At 36.5% G+C, this 24,984-nt stretch overlaps 1 protein-coding gene across 1 annotated transcript in view; it reads left to right on the forward strand.

The window, feature by feature from the left end:
• Positions 1 to 24,984, forward strand: part of cntnap2a (contactin associated protein 2a) — a 765,137-nt gene that overhangs the window by 551,778 nt on the left and 188,375 nt on the right. The window contains exon 15 of the mRNA XM_056451014.1: positions 3,024 to 3,151. Within this exon, the coding sequence (XP_056306989.1) occupies positions 3,024 to 3,151 (128 nt within the window). The remainder of the gene's footprint in view (positions 1 to 3,023; positions 3,152 to 24,984) is intronic.

Raw genomic sequence — 24,984 nt, forward strand, 5'->3', positions numbered from 1 at the left:
GCCTGTTAAACAACTGTCTAAGTCAAGATTCTTCATTAGATACTTACAATTTTGGTTCATTTTACACCAAACCACTAAATTGTTGCAATATATGTGAGACTGCAGCACATAAAGTCTTAAGTTGCACAGATATACTTGTAGGAATAGCAAACAATACATTTTATTAATCAAAATTACTATTTTCTTTTAATCCAAAATTTTTTACAATTTTAAGTAAAGATCATGTTCCATGAAGACATTTAGTAAATTGCCTAGTATAAATATATCAAAACGTAATTTTCTATTAGAAATATGCAGTGCTAAGAGTGTAAAGCCTCATTCACACGCAAGCGACTCACAGCGGCAAAGCAACGATTGATCTTTCATTTCAATGGAGAGTGAGCAACTTCTGGTGACCTCCATCTACATGAGCGACAGCGACCATTGGCGATCAGGTGGGTGTGTCGAGCGGCGCGACAAAGTTGAGAATCCTTCAACTTTATGCAAATGAAGAGCAACTTTCTTGAGCCACAGCCAATAAGAGCCCCAGTATAACTCACGTGATCTTCTCTCAGCTCGCTCAGAGGCTGGTTGTATTCGCGCTGTATAGACCTACACAGACCTGCGTTTGCCGCAGGTCACCAACCGGAGTGACAGGCAGCTACAAAGTCGCTGCTAGTGTGAATGAGGCATAATTAGGACAGCTTTAAAGGTTAGTTTCTCAATATTTATTACATTTTATTTTTTTAACCTTCAGATTCCAGATTTAAATAGTTGCATCCCAGGAAAATATAATGTCATATTCTAACAAGCAATATATAAATGGAACGCTTATTTATTCCCCATATTTAAAAAGAAAGAGACTCTTATGACTGCTTGCTTTTGTAATCCATGGTCGCAAATTGCATGTGTCGATAGCCTACACACAAACACACAGCCTTTCAAAACCTTTCAATCTTTCATAGTGCATGCAAAAACACAGGAGCTCAACACTATCTTGCACACTAAAAATACTGATCTTCTGCTCTTTTCTCTCCAAAAGTAGCAAGTGACCAACATGTGTTTTAAAATGGAGTCGCTAAAATAATTTCACCCCTAAGACAAGCACTCATCAACACTAATTAGGAACCGAACACCTACGGTATATAACCAATTTACATTTGTTATAGGTTTCGGAAGTGGGTGTGGCAAAGTGACTCGACAGCGCCACCTATGCACATTTGACGGATTGGCCCCCGAGCTATGTTTTCACACAAATGAAAATTGGCACACACATTAAACATGCCAAAACCTACAAAAAAGTCTCTTGGAGAGAAATCTTAAACCCAATAGGAAGTCGGATATTTTTAACAAAATTGCCGAACAAGTGCTGTTTTTGCCATTTCCAGGCGTTGTATTTCAATGAACTCCTCCTAGGGATTTTATCAGATCAACACCAAAATTGGGTATTGTCATCTAACGGCCTTGGCGATGTTAAATTTTGAAGATCTAGAGTTTGCATTGAAGGGCCTGTCTGTGGCGGCCTCTCAAACTTTGACGATTCACCATGAAAAAGAAAGTTGTTATAACTCTGCCATGCATTGTCCGATCTGCCTCAACATTCACATGTTTGATTAGAGCCCTGACCTGAACACTTTTACATGCCAAAATGCAGTTACAGTTATAGCGCCACCTGCTGGCACCAGGAGATGACATGTTTTACAGTGTAACAAACTCCTCCTACAAATTTTATCACATCAAAACCATGTTCCATTAATTATTACCAAGGCCTTTGTGATGCTAAATTGTGAAGATCTAGAGTTTTTGCCAAAGGGCGTGTCTGTGGCGGACTGACAAAGTTCAGTGCTTCGCCATGTAGGAGGAAGTACTTATAACTGAGCCAAACAAGGGCTGTTTCTCAATATGTGTTCTTCAGCGGTCTTGTGTCCTCGTGTTCTCATGTAACGTCATCATCAGCTGCCAAAGTTCAGTTCCAATACTCAAGAGCGCAAGAACAGAGGACGCATGAAACTTCCCGGATGTGTTCTTGATATCAAGGACGCATCGATGCAAACTTGAGCACCGATCTTGCTCTAGAAGTCCCAGAAGTCATTGCGACTGGAGGTGGGAAGTGCAGCATTTTATTTAGATTTATTATTAAAGTTCAGAGATATAACTTGTTTACCTCAGGATTTTCCCTAAATGAAACGGTGAATATAAACATTACCATGGACATCTTAATAAAGGAATAAACACATTAAGGGTGTTTGTTTGCTGAAATCCATATTAAAATCTGTTTTATTTATATTGTGCAATGTATATTTATAATGTTTTTATGCATAGTATATATTTTGAAAGCTGAAAAAACAATAAATAATTTTCAATTAAAAATGCTTGAAGGTCACGTGACCATCAGAAAGAACGCAGCATCTCACTGGACGAGTTCTCTGTTTTTGTGGTCTCCCGAGTTCGTTCTTCCAAAGACACCTGGCAAGACCAGTCTCTGTGTTCTTGAAATTGAGAAACAGCCAATGTTCGAACTGCCTGAAAGTTCACAGATTCGATGAGATTTCACTCCTGAAGACATCTACATGCCAATATTGAGTCACAGTCATAGCGCTACCTGCTGTCAGAAACAAGTTTGGCATAAATCAGTGATTTTATCAGATTTTTAAAATATATACCAGCTTAAATTATAGTTGTCCACTGTTCTCTGTCATACTAGAGCCACTGGGCAGTGGCGAGCCCGTGTGTGAGATCCCTTTCATTGCTGCTTTCAGCTTTAATGTTAATATGTTATTGTTCTTGCTTTGTACTGTTTCCCTTCTGACCATGAAGCAACTGCTCAGCTCAGTGTTGACGCCTTGTGAATGAACTAAACACTTAAAGGCATAAGTGTGAACTGTGCCTGCAATTTAATGTAGGTGCAAATTGGACTCTACATTTAAATGCACATGGACCCACACATGCAAGTAAAAATGAAGTGGTTTTATTGTGAGTAGAACAGAGAAACAAGTCATTGTTTTTTTACCTTACAAATAATTAAAAATCGCTTTGTTTGGTAGGAGGGATGATTCCGGACTTCTGGTGTATAAAGACCATTTACCGGTCAGTCAAGTGGCTGTCGGGGACACAAATCGACCCGGTTCGGAAGCCAAGCTGACCGTAGGACCTCTCCGTTGCCATGGAGACCGTGAGTCTGTTTCTTTCATTAAATAGTATCCTGCTTTGGCTCACAAAAATGCTCATGTGGATTATTGCATGAGCATAAATGACTGCTTAGGTTGTCAATGGTTTATTCAAATGTATTTTAACTGTGAAATGTTGTTTGCATACTGTTTTTCTTTCACATGTGTGCTGATTGTTGCTTAGTGCAAGTCTGAATGAAGCTTTACATGCTGACCTTCTGTTGTAATCATAGACTGACTGTTTTGGTGTCTACAACTAATTAATCTGTGAGATTATAGAGTGCATTACAGGTCTAAATAAAACTATAAATGATAAATGATCTTAAATAAAACAAATACATTTATAGATAAGATATATAAGTATATAAGAATTTCACTCACCTGGCAAATGGAGGCCACCTGAATGGTTTGTGAGCACAATTAAGTGCATACAGCATGTCATATTGTCTGATAATTTTAGGAAATATTTCCAAAATTGACTTTGTGAAGGCATATAAAACAATACAAAAATATGATGTATATTCCAAGCTCAGTGGCTGATCAGCCGGAATCAGCTGAGGTGACATGATGGCAACCAGCAAGACCTAGCTGTCACTCAAGTAGTCACGCCCTTAATTATGCAGACTTAATATAACTTAATAAAAAAAAATCACCCCCTTCACAATTGTCACGAATGGTTATATAATCCATCTTTTGTACAAGGCTGTAAACATGTTTTTATTAATTGTAAAATTGGGCAATATAGCATTTTACATCACTTTTCTACATCAATGGATAAGTGATCACACAGGCATTGCTGATAAAGAGCATGCGTTTGTGTGCATGGAAAAGTATTATCCTCCCTACGTGTTAAATGTGATCTAATCCATGTTCTAAAACACGCCCCCTCTCCTGCTTTCACTTCTCATTCTAACAGAGGAAGCGATTCGTTTGCGAATGAATCTCTGTTATGAACAACTCGTTCTCTTAGCCGACATTAATACAAGTTTCTAGCACCGCAGCATCTTGTTGTCATATTTCTTTTTCATTGTTTGTTTATTTTATTCAACAAAACTAGCATAAGCCTATAGAATTTTGTGCAAGTTAGTGGTGCTTTGCCTTATGGTGAATGCAGTAAGTGACTATTATCATCAATAACGTTACTTAGCACAAAAGTTTGTAAAAAAAACGAAATCTTACCTATAAAATGTTCTGCCTTTATGCTTTGTTTTCTTTGTTTGCTCATTACTACACCCGAACATAGCGCTAAAGTCCAGCATCTTCACATTGGCTTTAGTCTTGACTAGTGCGGTTGAATAACATTTGTCCTGGGAGCACTGTACAAATGTGGTAGCGCTATAGATGCATGCTCAGGGTCGGTATGCGATATCTAGTGTATATATCTATGTCTTACATGTTTTTATTAGCTGTAAAATGGCCAATTTAGCATGGCAGTCAGTAAACATCTGGAGTTCCTGGAGCCAGCCACCAAAGGTGAGTCGATGAATAGCAGTTTCAGTTACTTCCGTATTGGCTTCACAAGGGAGAGCGGGAGGTTGCCGCTTGGTTGTAATCTATTGCCAAAGGGCTTGTTTTAATGGCATCTTCATTAAATAGATGTTTAGCACTTTTCAAGGTCAGCCTGTAGACTTTAAAAGAGGACACAAAGCCAGATGCCTGCAGCATAACTATACTGATGCTGTTATCACCAATCAAACTTTTCAATCATCATTACATCCCACAAAGGTCTTCTGCCACTCATTTTTTAATTGGTGTCAATAGCCTGCTTGCCATATCTTTATAAAAAAATTATGTTTTTTTTTTTTTTATTTTAGAGCAATTGTGCATAACTCTTGAAGGAGACATTAAAAACAGTGCCTTTTTTTTAGAGACGGATGCAATTATAAATGCCCAAGTTTCACCAGAGCGAGACAGAGAACCCAAGGGTAAAATACAGAGCCATCCCTCACTATCATCACCATGTGAAATGATGCATTTGTATGCCTCATTATTCCTGTTAATTGCATCTGGCTTATTACTTAGATCAGGTGCATTCGATTATACTCACCTGTTAGACAAGAACGTTGACTGCTGTGGGTTTTTCCCCACTTTTTTTTCCCATTGTTCCTGCACACCTGTGACTGGAAGCTGTTTGTCCTGTTATTCAGTTCACTTACATTTAGAGTTGTTCCAAGCTACTCTTAGGAATATGTGGGTAATTCTGTTTTGTATCCTGGCCAAGGTGAAATGCTATCATTTTCATATTTGTGTATATGAATTGGCATAGTTTATCCATTGAGTTGTTTTTTTTTTATAGATTATTATTACCTTTTGCTCTAAGAACACTACTTTCAATGCCACTGAAGTAATTCTAAAGTTGATGGTTGATGGAATTCAAGCCTCTGTTATTTATGCCGAAATGTTGCTTTAGAAAAAAAATAGCTCTATATTGAATGTTTGCTGTCTTATTAAGTACTCATCAAAACTAAATAAAAAAGTAATACAAATTTTAAATAAATATATATATTTTTTATTTAATAGAAATCAAGCTATTGGCAATTCAGTTATATTGTCACCTTAGAATTATAAGGTTCTATCTAACATTTTTGTCAAAATTAAGTTATTGACATATTCTTATTAAATGACAACTTATTTACATTATGTGATTTTTTTTTATGTTCTTCACATTTTAAGACTTTTTATTTAAAAAACAAAAAAAGGTTTTATCTACAAAGGTTAACTCTATCTTGGCTCTATAATGTTCTGTCTGTGAACCAATCAGTATTTCATATGCACGCACAAGAACCAATCAGGATCAGCTGTCCTTGTCATTCCACTGGACTGCTCCGTTGACAGTGGCAAAGACCAGAAAGACAAAATCAGAATTGACTAAAAATTGCACCACACAAAATTGAAAAAGAAACCTCACTGTTGATTATTTCATAGACGATCTTGTCAAGGACAGCAGTTCAATTGTAAAGCTGTCTAAATTCCATTAAGTTAACTTTTTGTAGTGTTTTCATTTTGTTTCTTAATTACAACAATAAATGAATAATATGAATATTACCATTTACATGAAATTAACATCTGCACTGGACAAAATATTTAGCACAGCCTTGTATGCTTAATTTGAATCAGAAAAAATATTCATCCTACAACATTAATTAAATGTTTCAGAAAGCAAAACTGTTATGTTCTCAAGCATCAACACATTGTTACAACACCATATTTTAAAATTAAATTAATAAGCAGACTGATTGTATTTCTTGAAAAGTAATGCTTCAATGAATGATTTGCCAGATAGAACCTTATAATACTAAGCGGAAAATGACTTTTTAGGATTTGAAGGTTCTATCTGCATTTGCCCTGTTTTTTACCCCAGTTTGCAAATTGAAGAGAATTTTGATAATTTACATTTAGAGTACATTTAGGGTCTCTGTCTTGTTAATGTATGAAAGAGAACTGGTACACACATATTGTTTGCTATATGGAATGCAAAAACTTTGAAGCTCAATATCTCAAAATCATTCAGAACGCAGATAGAGGCAGCAACATGCAGACTTGTCAAAGTCACGAATAGATACAACATTAAAATGACAAAATAAAAAATTACATTCAAGTTATGAAATATATGAAACATTGATCTCATCTCAAAAAAAAAGGTTTGCTCTGGAACAAATAATGGAATAATTTGCCTACTGGATATACCCATAACTAATGTTTAACGGCTGTAAAGAAATACATCAGAGCCAACAGTAGATCCTAAAAAAAATAATAAAAGTTTGCAGTAAGGATACTCTCGGCAGAATACATCAGGGCTGATTCAGGCCCCTAAAGAACAACATCACTTAAAAACTCTTATTTAAACAAAAACTACATGTATTTCTTTTTTTATTTTATTTTATTTATTTATTTATTTATTTTTTTTTTTTTTGCTTGAAAGCTCATGTTCTTTATCTTTACTGCCTTTTTTGTTGTTGTTGTTGTTGTTGTTTTTGTTGTATTGACTATGCAAGTAGTGCGATTGTACTGCAAATGTGCAAGAAAATGCATTGCAAATCAGTTGGATTGAAAATAATTCATTAAAGTACAAGACCAGAGATTGTCAGTACATTTTGAATTGTGTTCTGCGTCTCAGTGAACTGAAATTATTGAATCGCTTTTGCACCCTTTATCAAGGTGTTTATGTCCAAATGACACCCGGAGAGCAGTCCCGGTAATAAAAGCACAGCAAATCATCTCCGGTAAATAACATTTTCCCCATGTCTCTTTATTTGAATTGCGCAGACATTTGTGCCAATCAACTGCATGGAACCACTTAAAAATACTGCAGCTCTTGGTCTGAAAACATAATCAATGCTCGTCAGGGGGTCCCACAAATCATGGCTTGTGCTCAACACACTGAACTGAAACTGCTATTATTTATTCATTTCCTCATATATTCAGAGCTGTAGTTGGAAGAAAGCGGAGCAGTAGTGCATTAATGCAGGACGCCAGCCTGGCTATGGTAATGCTGCATATAAATGTTGCTCTTAGCCACTTCATGTGTGCACATGAAGAAAGTTATAGACCTGGACTGTCTGCACCTCAGCCATGAGACCCCTCTGGGCCTGCGGCCCGTTTCCCAGTGTAATGGTGCTTTCTCTGCTGTTGGTTTCTGCTCGAGTCGGCAAATGCCTTTTAGCATGGGTCCAGCAATCCCCTAAAGACTTGTTTGTTTTTACACTCATTATTTATTTACTGCAAAGACTCAGAATTAGGTAATTGGGCACACAAACTGAATGCCAAGGTGGATAGAAGCCTTAATGTGAAAATAATCTGTAAAACCAGTGCAGTTTTTAGAGTCCAGTCCCATTAGAGTCAGACATCAAACTTAAGTATTTTAGATGCTTTTTCACAGCAAGTCTTTTCTTGCTCTTAGTATGTCTGTGTATTGTTTAATATTTGAAGAGTCAGTGCCCTATAAGAATACAAATCCTGGCTCTTGCAGAACTGATGTTTTAGGTGAGCATTTTTTGTAGCAAGTGTGGTTTGTAGTGTTCTTTTATTTACTGAACGATGCTGCCAGGATTCAATCTTAAAGCTTTGTATCATGCTTTCAACAACCAATAAAGTCTCTGTGTGTGTGTGTGTGTGTGCGTGCGTGTGTGTGCGTGCGTGCGTGTGTGCGCGCGTGTGCGCGTGCTTGTGTGCATGCGTGTGTGTGTCTGTGTGTGCGTGCTTGTGTGCCTACCATGTAATCCCATACATTGTAAGAACCAAATGTCTATACCTGTGACTTTTGACCTTGTGGGGACATTTTTTTTTTTACCCCTTGAGAAAACGGTTCATAAATCACACAGAAGGATGTATTTTTTGAAAATATAAAGATGGAGAATGTTTTCTGTGAGGGTTGAATTTAGAGGTAGGGAATGCAATATACAGTTCGTACAGTATAAAAGGCATTTTTGCGTTTGTGCATGTGTAAAAAAATATACACAGTAAGTATATGTATATATATCTATATATCTATATATCTATAACTGTATATATATATATATATATATATATATATATATATATATATATATATATATATATATATATATATATATATATATATATATAAATATATATATATATATATATATATATATATATATATATATATATATATATATATATATATATATATACAGTTGAAGTCAGGATTATTAGCCCCCCTGAATTATTAGCCCCCCCTTTTTTCCCAATTTCTGTTTAAATCTGAGCAGATTTTTTCAACACACTTCTAAACATAATAGTTTTAATTGACAGTAAATAATATTTTACTAGATATTTTTCAAGACACTTCTATACAGCTTAAAGTGACATTTACAGGCTTATCTAGGTTAATTAGGTTAACTAGGCAGGTTAGGGTAATTAGGCAAGTTATTGTATAATGATGGTTTGTTCTGTAGACAGTCGAAAAAAATTAGGGGCTATGTTTTTTTATTAAAAACTGCTTTTATTCTAACCAAAATAAAACAAGTAAGACTTTCTCCAGAAGAAAAAATATTATAGGACATACTGTGAAAATTTCCTTGCTCTGTTAAACATTATTTGGGAAACATTTAAAAATTCAAAGGGGGAATAATAATTCTGTCTTCCACTGTGTGTGTGTGTGTATGTATATATATATATATATATATATATATATATATATATATATATATATATATATATATATATATATATATATATATATATATATATATATATATACAGTTCTGTGTGGTTCTCAAAATTGATTGGCTGATACAGGCATGCGATACAGCCTCTTTACAGTTGGTTATTACTCCGCCCACATAGAGTGACAGCAGCTCAACAGACTCAGTACAGTTTGACCAATATTGCTGCTATTGGACAACATAATTTACTTTTGAGGCTTTTTTTAGGTAAGAAAAGTTGTATTGATTGAAACTATGCAGTTTTATTTTAAGGATAGTGCCAGTTTTGAATATTTATAATTCTGGAGATTTAGCACGTCAGTGAGCCTACTACTTGTACTGGACCATGACCACCCTGTAATGGACAATCATCTACACCTCCCCCAACCGTAAACCCAACCATCACAGTTGTATGGGCGTTACCTTTGTGGAAGTTACAAGGTCCACTATGTCATCATGATTCAGACTGCAGCGAGGACGTCAGCCTGCCATTGAGCAGAGGAAAGACGTTTGTCGCCACAAGATGGTGACAGAGACGAGATAATAAGCCCTAAGGGAAGAAAGACTAAGCGTAAATTTCAAATTACAGCTGATCAAATCCTTATAAAACAGGTAAGTGACATTTTAAGTTGAGCTCTCTCTTTTGTATGTTGTAGTGCTGTATTTATACAATAGTAATCTGGTAGTATTTGCTTTGCTTTGGATTTTTAGGGGGTTATTTATTGTGATATCCCAATTGTAACAGAGAAATACTTGGGAATCTCTGTAGACTGATGGCATTTCATGCCGTTCAGCCTTATAATCTTAAAATGTGAGCAAAATCACCTGTTTTGTCATCACTTTGGATATTACGCTAGAGACTCTTTCAAATACTAGCTCTAAAATGACGTTGGTGAATTAGCAACGGTTTCTGCTGTTCTGACAGTCAGCTGTAGATGTGAATGAATGGCGGGAGAATGTAGTTCCTCATACAAAATATATTTTTTAATCTCTCTGTATTTGATTTTCTTTATTAAATACACGATTATGTCGCCGAACTGTTGTATAAACAAAATATCACACTCGTACAAGTTGGCTGTGTGCTGGGGCACTAAGGCACTTGGCCTGCGACCTTGAGTCAACGCATGCCTCCCACCATTGCCGATATAGAGCCATATCGCACTGCTACTCGTGACTGACGTTTAGCTTGTGCCCTCAAAACTTCACAAAATAGGAACCGTGAGTTTCTCATTTAATATATAAATTTGCATTGCTGTACTACAGCATAGGACGTAAGCCATCATCTTCAGGCAGGTTGCATAATTAATACTCATTAATAACTGAGAGAAGGAATAAAGATAACAAACGAAATAATGATGCATCTTGCCTGGCTATGCTGCACTGTGATTTCAGACTGCTTTGCAAATTAATTGAGATAGATAACCTGTCAGTAATAAAGGAATATGATTCCCCCGCCTAACGAAGCAGTTGGTAGAGATTATAAATTAGTGTGCCCTGCGCAATGTGGCGGCAATTCGGTGATATGTAAAAAATAGTGCATACGTCTCATTATGATGCATTAGGCATTTTATATCTGAGTAGTTCTCCTGTTTGATTGATATGACTTATGTTCTGAATAAAATCGTGCGACTCACACCAGTTGGTTTGCATCAAGACATTTCATGGCTAAGTGAGCGACACTGCTGATCAGAAGTTTCATCTTCATTGCAAAAATGTTGTATTAGCTGGAGTTGAAACCTGCATTTGCAGTCAGGCTGGAGTCCTGTGCTTTGGTCACACTCCAACTGTGGCCAAATTGGATGAAATTTCTGTGGCCACAGTTTTAAATTTGAGTTTAACACCGTGTAAAGGGGGCATAGTCTATGAGAGGTTTGAATGATTAAGTCATTTAATTTAAAAATGATCAAAATTAGCAGCTGATGCTCTGAATGGCTTCAGTCTGACTCAATTTATCACACAGAAATGTCTTCTACAATACGAGAAGCAAATGATTAAGATGACTGGTATTTTTTGCCATATTGTTTGTGAAAGTGGCTAAATTATGGGATGGAAATATTTGCATACTGTTTTCACCTGTGGATAAAAAAAATAAATGAATAAAAGTTAACTTTTTTCTCTAATTTTGGTAGAAAATACAACACAATCTCCATAAAACTGAATGTGAGATTTAAACTTACAGAGCTCTATTTTAACTATCTAGGCGTAAAGTCTAAAGCGCATGGTGCAAAAGCGTTAAGGGTGTGTCAAAATTTTGCTATTTAAAGGATGGAAAAATACATCAGTGCATGGTCTAACAGGGTTGTGCTTATTCTCTTAATGGGTTATGGGTGTGTTTTGAGTATAACGTGCATTAAACCAATCAGAGTCTCATCTCCAATTCCCTTAAGAGTCAGTTGTGTTTCGCTATGGCACATTCACTATTTACATGGCAGACTAAGTGGATAAACTGAACGTTTCAGTAGTGAAAAAACAGTTAAACAGACCATCTGCGTGAGAATGAATAACAAGCCCCTTCCATTTGGCCTCTTTACTTTCTCTTTACTTTACTTTTACTCCTTTACTTTTACTTTCGTGGAGTAAAGGCCGTCACACACCGGATGCGCCGCTCAGCGCCGTGACACGGCGCGCACATGACAGTTGAATGTATCGCACAGCAGACACGCACATTCACATGCTATTTTAAGTGAAACTATTCAGATGGCGATCTGTGGCGCGGCAGAAAAATGAACAGTGTCCTGAGTCGTAGTTGGGCACCGCCGACAGCCGCCGACTTACGTCAACGGTGTGTGTACCCTGATAGTAACCTATGTTTAGAATTCTAAAATATGTGGCGCTGCGTGGCGTTACGCGCTGCACCGCGCCGCACCGCCGAGCGGCGCTTCTGGTGTGCGACCTGCTTTAGGAAACTGAAAACATCCATTATCCTACATATTTAATTTCATTCATTAAGCGCAAAGATTTGTTCCAAAACTATTTCTAAATTCTGTTCTAATTTTCAGCAAACGAATAAATGAACAATAATAACGAAGTGTGGTTAGTTATATCCAAACACATGTCCTATTTTTATGCCTAAATTTAAATATATTATATTATATTATATTATATTATATTATATTATATTATATTATATTATATTATATTATATTATATTATATTATATTATATTATATTATATTATATTATATAGTAACATTATACAAATGCAAATGAGCAGTGAGCGAACCCATCCATAAAATGAAACCACAGAAATTCTTAAGTAATAACTCGCTATGAAATGTATTTTAAAACATCCTCGTTTTGATAGACGTCGACAAACATTCAGCCCAAATGCTGAAATAATAGATCTAAAACATATACATTTTTCCATAGGCTATATTACACTTAATTAGGTAATTTATTAATTCCCCTTTATTTAACTATGTTGCATATTATTCGGTGATCTTAAGTAAAGCAAAGTGTTAAGTGTTTCAGCAAATAAGAGCAAGTACTAAAATATAGCCTATATTTCATTGCGCTCAGCAGCTATTCACTAATAAAGCTCTACATTTAAAACTTCATTTTTAAATTTTACCACGTCATATAAAAACATAAACACTTGTTTGAGGACATTTTTTACTTGCAGTTTTCCCCAATGCGTTTGCAAAGCGGCACTGCGCAGGACTGGATGACCGAAAAAAAGGTCGTTTCTGCTTTCACTCACCCCAAAAATGCTCTGTTTGCATGATTAGATTAATACCATCGTATCAAAATACTTTATAAATAATATTTTAAACCTCCTCCGGTGTTTATTGTTTTTAGAAAATATCTAAAATCTTTTTTCAGAGAGGCCTTTATACAGTGAAAGTTATGTATGGCTTAAAAACGGGTTAATTATGTATTGTACTATATACTTACATTTTTATAGCTAGCTTTTTTTTGTTTTATATTGGTTTATTTATTTAATAAAAAAATTATTATATCCGATATTTGTAATTCATTAAATTTTTTCAATATAGCTTAGGCTATTTTATCGAGATATGACACTTTTGTTTTGAGCCTACAAAAGTGGACACGTAATTTGTAAAGGTTTATGTATTTCTGTTGTATGCATATTGTGAATTTTTTCTAAAATAATTAAAAACAGAAAGAAGCCGCTCGTGGCATCAACAGAGCTGTCAAGCGAGCGATCTTTCACCCGGTCTCTCACACACAAACAAGCATCTAACACACACGTACAGTATCATGCACAAACACACCTTTTAAACTTGACAAAAACTCTCGACAAACCTTTACTGGCTGCTGTGTCTTTAATATGGTGTAAAGATTATTATGCGTAATTGAAACATCAAGGAGAACGCAGCAAAGAATGTCACTTATAAATTAAAGCTTTATTATTTTATGCAACAGCCTTACATTTAAAAGGGAAACATAGGGGAGATCATAAGCAAAAAGACTCCTAGCCTATAAGGTGTTTTATGGAATAGCCTTTCTTAAACTTCAGCTATACTGTATGTTTTCTTTGCCTTATTTATTTATTTGTTTGGCGCATGTACTCGTGTGCGATCGGAAAACTAGTGTTATGACGGCATGCCATTTTTACCAGACTCGGGCAAAGTCCGCTTCTCATTTTACTCTGTCTTGAAGTCCCAGCTGGCCCTCTTTGGCCCAAGGTATTTGGCAGGCCGAAAAAGGCCGGCCGCTTGCCCCGAGAAAGCCTCGCTTTGGCCCGATCAGACCCCGGAAGTGACAGTGGAAACGCGACTGGCTTTGGCTCACCCTGGCTCGTTCACGTTAGGCGCGATAGTGAAAATTTCAGTTCCTCAAAATAGCAATGTGTCAAAAATGCACTTTAACACACCTCCTTTTCAGAAATCAGACCAGACAACGTTTTTCCAATTTTCTGTTGTCCAATTTTGGTGAGCCTGTGCGAATTGTAGCCTCAGTTTCCTGTTCTTAGCTGACAGGAGTGGCACCCATTGTGGTCTTCTGCTGCTGTAGCCCATCCGCCTCAAGGTTCAACGTGTTGTGCTCCCAGAGATGCTCTTCTGCATACCTCGGTAGTAACGAGTGGTTTTTTGAGTTACTGTTGCTTTTTTATCAGTTGGAACTAGTCTGACCGTTCTCTTCTGGCATCAACAAGGCATTTGTGCCCACAGAACTGCTGCTTACTGGATATTTTCTCTTTTTCAGACCCTTCTCTGTAAACTCTAGGGATGGTTTTGCGTGAAAGTCCCAGTAGATCAGCAGTTTCTGAAATACTCAAATCAGCCCATCTGGCGCCAACAACCATGCCACGTTCAGTCACTTAAATCCCCTTTCTTCCCCATTCTGATGCTCAGTTTGAACTTCAGCAGATCGACTTGACAATGTCTACATGCCTAAACGCATTGAGTTGCTGCCATGAGATTGGCTGATTAGAAATTTGCATTAAGAAGCAGTTGCACAGGTGTCCCTAATAAAGTGGCCAGTGAGTGTATTTAACAGTTCAGAGTTTATCATATCTCAGAGTTGTGCCTTAAATGTCTTGAATTTAAATGTTTTCTTGCAATTCTAACTTCAAAATGAAAAGTGCTATAAAAAAATGAGATATAAACATATATTTAGCACTTCTGAGTTTGTTTCAGAATTGAGACTTCATTTTTCAAAGTTGACAGTTTTAGGATTTCCTGCAATTATGACTTTATTCAAGAGTTTCTACTTGGGAGGTCTAGGATGTCTTTCAATTAGTTTATAACTTAAAACTTGGCTGCTTTTCTGAAAACAAAACAAAATTGTGAAATAAATTGTTTACTTTTTTACGGCTGCAGCGAGCTTAGAAAAAAAAAATTTGAACTATTATGTCTTCACGGTTCCCAACAGTCTCTCTGCCCAAAATACCATGAAATGAGTCACGAAACTCGCTTCGCTAGCTTGGTGTTTAACAAAAGGTGATGCAAACTGGAAAACTGCAAGTAGAAGTAGAGAAAAAAACAGATTTATCAGAAATAGATACACTGATTCTACCCTGACCGGTATATTATCATTAGCAGCGAGGATGTTCAGTGTTGCTTAGTTACAGAATCACTGTTCCGTTTTTCGTGCATTTACTGATTGGTTTGCACCTGGAGACTAATGAGAGGTTAAATCAGGATGTGATGGGTGTCGTGTGCCCGAATTCTCAGAAGGGATCCTGCCCCATTTATGTAAGATCAGTTAAAGTCAGTAAGTAGCGTTTCTGGGGTGGTGTCACTTTTACACTGCTTGTGAAATCTATAAATATCAGTCTAAGCCTCAGGTCTGTTAAACCCTGAGAGTAAATCATAATAAAAAGTCACTTCGTCTCCAGCTGAAAAGGAAACCTGCTTTTTTTGTCATTATCAGGGGATATACACAAATGAATACTACACACAGCAAGTATGTGACAAATGGTTCCTTCTCCTGATTTCATTTTAAGTTACCATTAGTTTGATCATGACTCAAATCAGTAGTAAGTTGATTTTTCAATAATTGCATGAATCAATTAGCATTTTTAATCATATTAATCATAGTTTTTTAATCATATCTTATTTATTTAGCATTTTAAATTGCAGAGCATCAACATAGTTTGGTCTGTAGACTCCTTAAACATCAAAAAGAAAAAAAATAAGCTGAAATAAATGCTTGTAAATGTATCCTGCTAGCCTGAAATGAACTCATGGATGACGCATAGTTTTAAAGCATCTCTCCAGTGCTGTTGACACCGAAAAGTTACAATAGGTGCTTGCTAACAACACAGAAGCACACCTGACATCTGACATTATCTTTGGTAATAACAAATGAGAGCTTCGCAATTTGTGAGAGTCTCATCTCCTTTTTAGAAAATAGAAAAGAAAATTACGGCAACGAACAGAAAGGGTTCATTTCTCTTACACAGGCAAAGTTTAGTTATCAAACTGAAAAGTTCATGGAGGGTTTTTTTTTCTTTGTTAATGTGTGCAAACATTTTTTATTCACATAAATGAGCTCATTGGGTAATTTAGATTACAACTGGTTTCTGTCCGCCTGCCCTAGACCCAGACAAAGGTTAACTATCAGAGTTAATGAGACGAGTGTAAAAACCTGACACTGTTCTGCTCAATTCATCACTGAGCTATGAGTAAACACTTTTTAATGACCTCTGATCCAGCCATCTATTGTAAAAGTGCCATCTGGTGGACTGGCAGAATGACATATCTTCTCAAATAATAGATGAACAGCAGAATGAATTCTGGGGTTTAGCTGGATTTGAGAGTTGAAAGTGTTGCTGCTGAGATTAAGGCTTCAGTCAGAGTCTCATAAGGACTTTAAATCTTCAGCTGTGAAGCAAGATTAATTCATAATCAAAAAATGACATGTTTAACCTCTCCTGACTGTTCCAGCTATGTTTTGTGGTCAATATTAGGTCAGATGAGTTTTAAAGAACAAATAGAAAATATCAGGGAAACGTGTTTACACACTCTCAGAAATAAATGTACGCAAACTGTCACTGGGGTAGTACCTTTTTAAAAGATACACATTTGTACTTAAAGGGTCCATATTGGTACCTCAAAGGTATATATTAGTACCTAAAAATTTTATGATGAATACTTTTGTACTTTTTGGTACTGATATGTGCTCTTGAGGTATTGATATGGACTTTTTAGGTACAAATTTGTACCTTTTGAAAAGGTACCACCTCAGTGACAGTTCACGTTCCTTTATTTCTGAGAGTGTAGCTTGCACAAATCTTGACATTCTAGCAAACATTAGCCAGGCCTTTTTTCACATCTTTTATGCACATTTTTTGGGGTGGGGATACATATATTTTTGGGATATTGCTTTTAAAAACCAAATGATGGAAAGTCAAGATGTGCATTACATTTGAAAATAGCCAATCACTAAATTACAGATACATTGTTATAGGATTTGGCATGCACTTATGTAAATAAACTATGCTTAAAACATATTTACTGAATAAATTCCATGAAGTGCAACAGTTGAAAAAGAAATGTTGTACGAAATAGCGATGCAAATAGATAAAATACAAATCTAACCGAATATGTCATACTATAAATTCACCCGCTTCGAATGTTATCACTTGAATTAATGGGCATTATCAGTGGTTATCAGCTGATATATATGGGCCAGTAGGGGCCTACTGCACCTACTGGTAGGCTCAGAAGGCTGTTATCATCCATCCACATGGTTATTAAGCTATAATAATAGAGAAAATTCCAGATCCAGATCTGTTTTTACATTACTGTGATGGTTTGGGTTTGGGGTAGGGGTGGACGTTAATCAAATACAATTAATGGAAAATTCAATAAATAATATAAATAACTCTCATGGTAACATGTTAGTTTAAGTAACAATTCACACAATTCACTACTGGCTTATTACCCGACTGTTAATTATATATTAACTGTTAATTAGCGCTTATAAATGTAATCTTACTTTACATCCTTATTCCTACCCATTACCTAAACTCAACCACTACCTTAAAAATCCTTAAAATCAGATAATTAGTAGTATATTGAGCTAAAAGTTTTAATTTGTTAATGTTTTGATAATGCCATGGGGTTGTACATTAAAATAAAGTGTGACAGATATTTTTAATAAATAATTTTCCTGACATTATATTCTACAAAAAAAGAACATTTGGGCTGTTTTCATAATTATGAAGGGATAAAACGTGATTCCAAAAATCTCTTTAGTAAAAACATTCAATTCTAATGTCTAACAAATGAAACTAATGAATTGTGAACCTGACTTCATCCAATGTCCATATTTTTGGGGCTAGAAATAAATTAATTAGAAACAAAGTCCAAAGACATGCTCTATAGGTGAATTGAATAAACTAAATTGCCCGTAGCGTATGAGTGTGTGTGAGAATGAGTGTGTATGGGTGTTTCCCAGTACTGTGTTGCGGGTGGAAGGGCATCCACTACATAAAACATATGTTGGAATAGTTGGTGGTTTATCCACTGTGGCCACCTCTGAAATAGAGACTAGGCTGAAGGAAAATTAATGAATTATTATTATTATTATTATTATTATTATTATTATTATTATTATTATTATTATTATTATTATTATTATTATCCTATTCACCATCTTACCTTAAGAACTTACATTCATGCTTCTGTATGTCAGAACTTTCTATAGCTCCTCGGCAGCTAAACTGGAAATAAAATAAGAGGTAGACATTATTCTAGCCCAAAATGCCCTCACATGTCCCTGGATCCTGTCAAAAGAGCTTCGTCAGATGCTGTTGAAAACCGCTCCACAGAAACACAGCACCATTCACACCTGCAAAACACATTGTTTGCTCACTTCTCTGCTGGTTCAGCCTGCTGGGTAAGCGAGGAGAAGCAGTGATCTGAGCTCACCATGGAGAGTCTGTTTTGATGGGCAAAAACTTTAGGTTTTGCTACATTTACACTCCAGCTGTACCAGCTCACAGACCAGAGCTTGGGTTAGGGCCTTATACGGTAGTTATTCCATTACCTCTGGTTGTTTTAGCATTATTTGATTGTTAAAGAGAGAATTTTTTGCTCTTTTTTCCTATTCGCTTAAATGTGTATGGGAAGAGACATTGTAGTTTGCAGAGTCCACAATAAAGTTTTTGTTTGTTTGTTTGTTTGTTTGTTTGTTTGTTTGTTTGTTTGTTTGTTTGTTTGTTTGTTTGTTTGTTTGTTTGTTTGTTTGTTTGTTTCATACAGTTTTACTCTGTATATTTAGTTTAAATGCCAACGAAAAGTTATTTAAATCTTGACTTGACTTGAAATTTTCACCAGAGGTTGATAACAATAAAAAACATACATATATGAAAAGAAAACAAATCTAATTAGTTTACAAACTAGGTTATGTGTAATAAAATAAAAATTACACAGGAAAAAAGTATTGAACACATGAAGAAAGTTAGTTGTAGAAAGGCAGTGAAAACCCAGACAGCAGCTGAAATCTCTTAGTAGTTGTTTAGCAACCCTAAACAACATGTCCTTCGTCATTGTAAAAGAATATTAGCTGATTCAGTCCAACAGCTACATTACCAGGATGAAAAAAATTTATCCAGAGTGGACATTTCAGCAAACAATGATCCAAAACACAGCCAAGGAAACTCAAATGCTTTCAGAGAAAGAAAATCAAGCTGTAGAATGGCCCAGCCAATCACCTGACTTGAATCCAATAGAAAATACAAAATAAAGATCAGATTTAATAGATAAAACCCACAGAACCATCAAGATTTTTACACTCTGTTGAAGTCTGAGAAAAAAGTCACACTTGAGCAATGCATGTGACTTTATAAAGTATAAAGTATTAACTACATTTTAGTAGTTCAGTACTTTCTCCTTGTGTCATTCCGTTGTTATTACACAACATATTTTTTAAAATATATTTTTTATTTTGTTATATATTAATGTTTGTATTGTTTGGGTTTTTACCAAAATCTGGTTCAATTCCATGTCAACAGGTCCTTGCCAATTCCATGTAAACTTTTGTGAATAACATTATTACAGTGCAAAACAGCTGTTTTCTTTTGGAATGCATTTTCCATTATTTCGTTTAGAGTGTCACATGATCCTTTAGGAGTCATTCTAATCATTTACACTGTAAGCATCTATAATCAATAGAAATGCTGAAAAGAAGTGTTACATCTCTCTCTTTTAGCAAATAGTTATTTGTGAAGCATTAACTCTATATTAAAAGTGTGTACTCACAATAAGCTATCTGAACCATGACCAGGCATATTTAACCCCCATTTCCTGGTTCCTATGACAAGTTTGAGCGCTCCAAATTGGGCCCAGGCACGGTTCAGTTGTAAGAGGTGTGCCAGAGTGCAGTTCAGTTTGGCTTTGCAGTGGTACACTTCTAGTAATGTAATCTGTATGTATATAGCGCATTTATCGTGTATGGCCATACACCCAAAGCACTTCACAATCATGAGGGGGGTCTCTCCACACCACCACCAGTGTGCAGCATACACCTGGATGATACGACAGCAGCCACAGGACAACGGCGCCAGTGCACTCACCACACACCAGCTATTGGTGGAGGGAAGAGACAGTAATAGAGCCAATTCAGTGGATGAGGATGATTGGGAGGCTATTATGGGTAAGTGCCAATTGAGGGACTTTGGCCAGGACACCGGGGTTACACCCCTGCTCTTTATGAGAAGTGCCATGGGATTTTTAATGACCACAGAGAGTCAGGACCTCGGTTTAACGTCTCTTCCGAAAGAAGGCACCCACTGGCAGTAAAATTTCCCCTTCACTTTTTCTGGGGCATTAGGACTCATGCAGACCACAGGTTGAGCACCCCTTGCTGGCCTCTCTAACACCACTTCCAACAGCAACCTAGTTTTCCCATGTAGTCTCCCATCCAGGTATTGACCAGACTCAGCCCTGCTTAGCTTCAGTGAGTAACTGGTCTTGGGCTGCAGGGTGAAATGGCTAGCGTGAGTGCAAAGTGAGCCTGAGCACTGTGCAATGTCACTTTTAAGGGACTGTTTCATATGGATTTTTTTAATCATTCTTACATTTCAATGAACACAAACTGTCATAGTTTATTAATAATACAACCCCACCCCCCACCCCCCACCGCTACACGACAACTGTCACCATAGGCAGAGGGTGAACAAACTCCAGGGTAAGGCTAATATTTGCGCTGCCCTTTAATGCATTTAAAAAAGATTTGCGACCGACCAAGAAGAGGTTTTAACAAAAGCACCGCCTATCAACAAACGTCTATTATATTCAACATGCACATTAAATAATTGTATTATTATTATATTAACTATTTGCATCTAAAAATAAAAATGCAATTTAAACATTGCTGAAGAAAAGAAGAGTCAAAGTGCAACTTGTTTTGTACATACAACTGATTTGATATAACAAAAATATAAGAATTTAATAGTGTGATAAAACATTTCAGTGTAGTGTGTATCTTAAGCTGTTGTTGGTCTGAATTCATCTTCATAATGTTGAGACCAACTCAGAAGCTTATATTTGATATCTTGACGTAAAAGGCCAATGCATTTGAGATTGTGAACAAACTAGCAAAACACTGTATTTTCTCCATCCTCCACACAGGAATATGATGGAGGCTGACAGCGAGAAAGCAGCACCCATACTCAATAACAGCCTGCTTACAGATCTGCCAGTCAAATGTCAGAGCACCAGCAGCATGTAATTCACTTCAGCTGATTTTCATACCTTGTGACCTGATCCCGGGTCACCTGTAAACTTTGAAGTCTCCACTTTGTCTCTTTGTGGGGGAAATGTTCAGTTTGTGTTTGTACAGGGTATGTTGATGGCTTCAGATGTGGAGTTCAGCACAGGTGTTGTGGTTTTGTTCTTCGGTTTATTGAGTTTTGCTTCCTCCGCTTCAGGGATTTGTTTAGAACTCCAGAAAATCTTAATTGTAGATGGTCGTGTCCCGAGTCAGTGCTAGACCTTTAGTTCGCATTTACACTACATGGTTCAAGTGACCCAAGGCTGATTACTTCTTTCTATCTGTCACAGATTAAATACTGAAAAAATAAACACTACCTGACAAAAACTTTTACCAAAATGCCTTGATTTTTATTATATAAGAAGGACAGTAAGGTTTTACTTTACTTAGACAAAAGTCTTGTCACTTAACAGAAATAATGCACAGTATAGAATATAACGTCATGGTGCAGTGGAAAAAGAATTATTATTATTGTGTATGACTCCCATGAGCTTGGAGGACTGCATCCATACATCTCAAATAACTTATTAATAAAGTCATCTGGAATGGCAAAGCAAACATTCTTGCAGGACTCCCAGAGTTCAAGATTCTTTGCATTCATCTAAAATGCCTCCTCCTTCATCTCACCCCAGACATGCTCAATAATGTTCATGTCTGGTGACTGGGCTGGCCAATCCTGGAGCTCCTTGACCTTCTTTGCATTCAGGAACTTTGATGTGGAGGCTGAAATATGAAAAGGAGCGCTTTCCTGCTGAAGAGTTGCCCTCTCTGGTGGTTTGTAATGAAATGGGCAGCACAAATGTCTGGATACCTCAGACTGTTGATGTTACCATCCACTCTGCAGATCTCTCACATGACCCAATACTGAATGTAACCCAAACATATGATTTTCCTTCTTCAAACTTGACTGATTACTGTGAGAATCTTGGGTTCATATGGGTTCCAATAGGTCTTCTGCAGTATTTGTGATCATTGGGATGCAGTTCAACAGATGATTCATTGAAAAAATCTACCATCTGACACTTTTCCAAATAATCAACTAGAAGTCAAGTTATTATTTGTTGCTCTTACAGCTGGGATTGATGACAAGACTATTGTCAGGTAGTGTATATTTTGTACCAACTTAAAAGAACTGTAATTTGTTAAATATTTGATTATCAATGTCTATTTCAGCTTTGGTTAAATCTTTAACATTTATTTTAGTCTAAATTTAAAAAAACACATATTTATTGTGGTCAAGAAAAAAATAACATTCACACAAAGTAAAAGAAAATTGTTTACTATGGAGACCACTAATTATTAACCTTTAATTTTTATTTATTTTTTCTACTTTGGCACAACGTAGATTTTTATTTTTTAAAAAACAATGTTTTTACCCTAACATCAAAGTATAATTTTGCTTTAGGCCAACCTAAGAAATTACTGTAATTTGTTTCACCGAAAAGTATTCATTTTCCTCAAATTATTGTTTTGACTTGGTTTAAAAAAAGGGATTTAATATTAATCAAATATTTATTCTGCCCAAGGAAAACAAAAATGACATCCACTCAATGGTAAAATATTGTTTTTATAGAGATCAGGAATTACAGTTTTTCTCAGTTGCTTTGGTGCATTTCTCACAACACTATTTATATTTGCGCAACAGTTAATGCATTTCTCTAAACAATTAGTCATTTGTGCACATCATAGCAGTTTCTCATTCCTTCCAACAAATTGCAAATGCTTTTGGACATGTATCAATTGCTTTCATACAACTCTCTGCTGTTTTATAACATTATCATTTGCTTATGTCATGTCAGTCAAAATTAACTAAACTTGTAAATGCTGAATTGTCATTTCATATAAAACTAATAGTCCTCATTTCATTACTTGAGTCATTACATACAAAAATGGTGAACTAGTGGTCAAAATCTGTCAAGCTAATTTTATACAAAAAAATAAAAATATATTTGTATTCCTGAAAATGTCTTCTTAATTGAACAATTTCATGAATGATTTACACACCTATTTATGTTGTAGGTTCAGTTCCAATATGTACTGTGTTATTGTTTATAGAAGTTTACCCAAAGGAAGTTTATGTTTGTTGTAAATAAGGGTGTATTTCTTTTGCATAATGCTGTAAATAAATTAGAATTGCAAAGAGCATATACAGTAAAAATGTAAAACATACATATTCAGTGTCTTGTACTCAGATACCTCACTAAATGCAGTGATGTCCAACTTTGAGCATTTTCCGGAAGTGTCACCAAATTTTTGTCACCATTTTTGCATTGGAAAATGTAGAGTAAACTGTCATAATGAAAACATGACAAAGCCATTTGACTATCTTGTTCATAAACAATGGTGTCAGGACTTTTCATCTTGATGACACTGACACTTTCATTGACATAAATACTTGCATTTGAGAAATGAGCTCTCCATTTGTGACATGCTTTTGCAGGTTATCAACTAGGTTTTGCAGTTTGTACTAATTGTTGTGAGAAATGCATTAACTGTTGTGCAAATGTAAATAGTGTTGTGAGAAGTGCACCAAAGCGACTGAGAAAAACTGTAATTTCCCCTTCTAGGGAACTTCAACACTGCGTCTAACCAGAACGCTAGGGGGAACACCTCTTTTATACGCGTCTTGAAGCACATGTGAAATCAATCTAATGTAATTAAGCGGTGTCGTCAGACCAGAGAGTATAAAAGCCTGCACTGAGCCTTCAGTGTTAACTTCTTTGCTTTCAAGAAGCACGCACGTGAAAAAACACCCTCTCTGTGACCATTCATTACTGACTTTGCATACACAAAATACAAAAAAACTGACAAACTAGCTTTTTTGTTTTTGATATGGCAGAAAAAAACTTTAAACGCTGTGTGCCTCCATGTCCCCGTTTTATCACGGCTGGTGACTCACATGATTTGTGTTTAGAGTGTTTGGGAGAGGAGCATGCCCTGGCAGCATTTGAGAATGCTGACTGTGTGCACTGTGATGCTCTCTCCCGCAAAGTGCTGCGTAGTCGGAGGGAGTTCTTTAATAAAACTCCCGCGGCTCGCGCTCCTCGCGGTTCGGGTCCCGCTCGTGCTGAGGCTGAGCGTAGGCTCCGTTCATGGGGTTCCCAATTAGATTTAGCGGACGAGATGGAGACGGACTCTGTCCTTTCTCTTCCTCTATCCGCGAGATCTAATCCTCCCTCGGGAGTGTCAGAAGCACGCTCTGCGGTTTCTTCTGCGCCTCGTGGGAGGGCGGCGTCATCCGTTTCCGAGGAAACCGATGCTCCGCTACAGCAAAGCCAAAGAGGGTCGGGGGATCTGCCACCCCGGTCAGTAGAATATGAGGAGTTAGTGGAGGTGATTTCACGTGCTGCTGACAGGTTTGATGTAATAGACTGGCAGCCAGCACGTGAGCAGCAGCAGCTGCGTCTGACAGGAATGCTGGATGAGAGAGAATTACCCAGCAGAGTTGATCCTCCACTGAGGGACCTCCCCTTCTGTCCCGA

The sequence above is a fragment of the Danio aesculapii genome, chromosome 24 (assembly GCF_903798145.1).
Source record: "Danio aesculapii chromosome 24, fDanAes4.1, whole genome shotgun sequence".
NCBI classification, from domain to species: domain Eukaryota; kingdom Metazoa; phylum Chordata; class Actinopteri; order Cypriniformes; family Danionidae; genus Danio; species Danio aesculapii.